This window comes from Nansenia antarctica (genome assembly GCF_963989245.1).
Source record: "Nansenia antarctica genome assembly, chromosome: 3".
Lineage (NCBI taxonomy): Eukaryota > Metazoa > Chordata > Actinopteri > Argentiniformes > Microstomatidae > Nansenia > Nansenia antarctica.
This window is the reverse complement of record NC_137688.1, coordinates 5,973,056-5,974,370: the sequence shown is the minus strand read 5'-3', so window position 1 is coordinate 5,974,370 and position 1,315 is coordinate 5,973,056. Positions and strand designations below refer to the sequence as shown.

The following is a 1,315-nucleotide window of genomic DNA, read 5'->3' as shown; positions in this document are numbered from 1 at the left end:
CTCTGGGAACGAGTCCAGGTTCTCACTCAGGTCCTGGAAGAACTGCTGCTTCTCTGCTGGCTCCTTGATCTGAACCACACACACACACATATAAATACACACACACATAAATACACACACACACACACACACATAAATACACACACACACACACAGGAACAGACAGACACACACGCACAGACACAGAGACACACACACATAAATACACACACACACACACTCACATAAATAAATACACACACACACATAAATATACACACAAACACACACACACACGCACAGACACACACATACACACACACACACACACACACAGACAAGCACAGACACACACACAGGAATAGACAGACACACAGACACATACACACACAGACACACACACACACACACACACAGACGGACACACACACAAGAACAGACAGACACATACACACGCGCACACGCACAGACACACACATTTTGAGAGACATTTTACAGAGAAAAATCGATCAATGGTTTTTCCTGTGTTGTCGTACTTCAATGCGTTTGATGTTTAGTTTTATTAGTGGAACAGTAGAGAGCATTGTCGTCTCTCAGGACAGGCTGACAGACTTCCTCATTCCATCCCGCGCACGGCAAAACTAATAACAAAGCCTCACGTGGCGTTACGGCACTAAGGGCCCCCACACACACCGCCTTTAAAGCGATTGGTCAGGCTTGTCTCTACGTTAACATGATTGGTCAGCCCTCTCTACGCTAACGTGATTGGTCAGCTCGTCTCTACGTTAACATGATTGGTCAGGCTCGTCTCTAACGTGATTGGTCAGGCCCTGTCTCTATGCTAACATGATTGGTCAGGCCGTCTCTACACTAACGTGATTGGTCAGGGCCGTGTCTACGCTAACCTGATTGGTCAGCCCCATCTCTACGCTAACGTGATTGGTCAGGCTCGTCTCTACGCTAACATGATTGGTCAGGCCCCGTCTCTACACAAGACGGCATCTTTAACGTGATTGGTCAGGCCCCGTCTCTACATTAACCTGATTGGTCAGTTCCCCCTCCAGTGTGAAGGTGATTGGCCGGGCCCCTGCGTACCTGGATCTCCTCCAGGAACAGGTTGCTCTCCACGAAGCTGTTGCTCAGGAAGCCCCCGGGGCCGCGGCAGCTCTGGAGGAAGCGTGCGGGGTTAGGCCGTGCCCGGGCGTTGGCCCCCACCAGCTCACAGTAGTGAGGCACCAGCGCCTTGGGGATCTGCAGGGGGGGGGGGGGCAGACACACAGGCATCACATGATTGTGAGCTTAGAATGATATGGTTCTATCTCCGTCTAGAGTAGTT

General features: G+C 50.6%; 1 protein-coding gene across 1 annotated transcript in view; it reads right to left on the bottom strand.

Moving 5' to 3' along the window:
- Positions 1-1,315, bottom strand: part of scyl1 (SCY1-like, kinase-like 1) — a 16,438-nt gene that overhangs the window by 9,136 nt on the left and 5,987 nt on the right. The window contains exons 6-7 of the mRNA XM_080526310.1: positions 1,075-1,230; positions 3-69 (exon numbers count right to left, since the gene is read on the bottom strand). Coding sequence (XP_080382436.1) covers positions 3-69; positions 1,075-1,230 — 223 coding nt within the window. The remainder of the gene's footprint in view (positions 1-2; positions 70-1,074; positions 1,231-1,315) is intronic.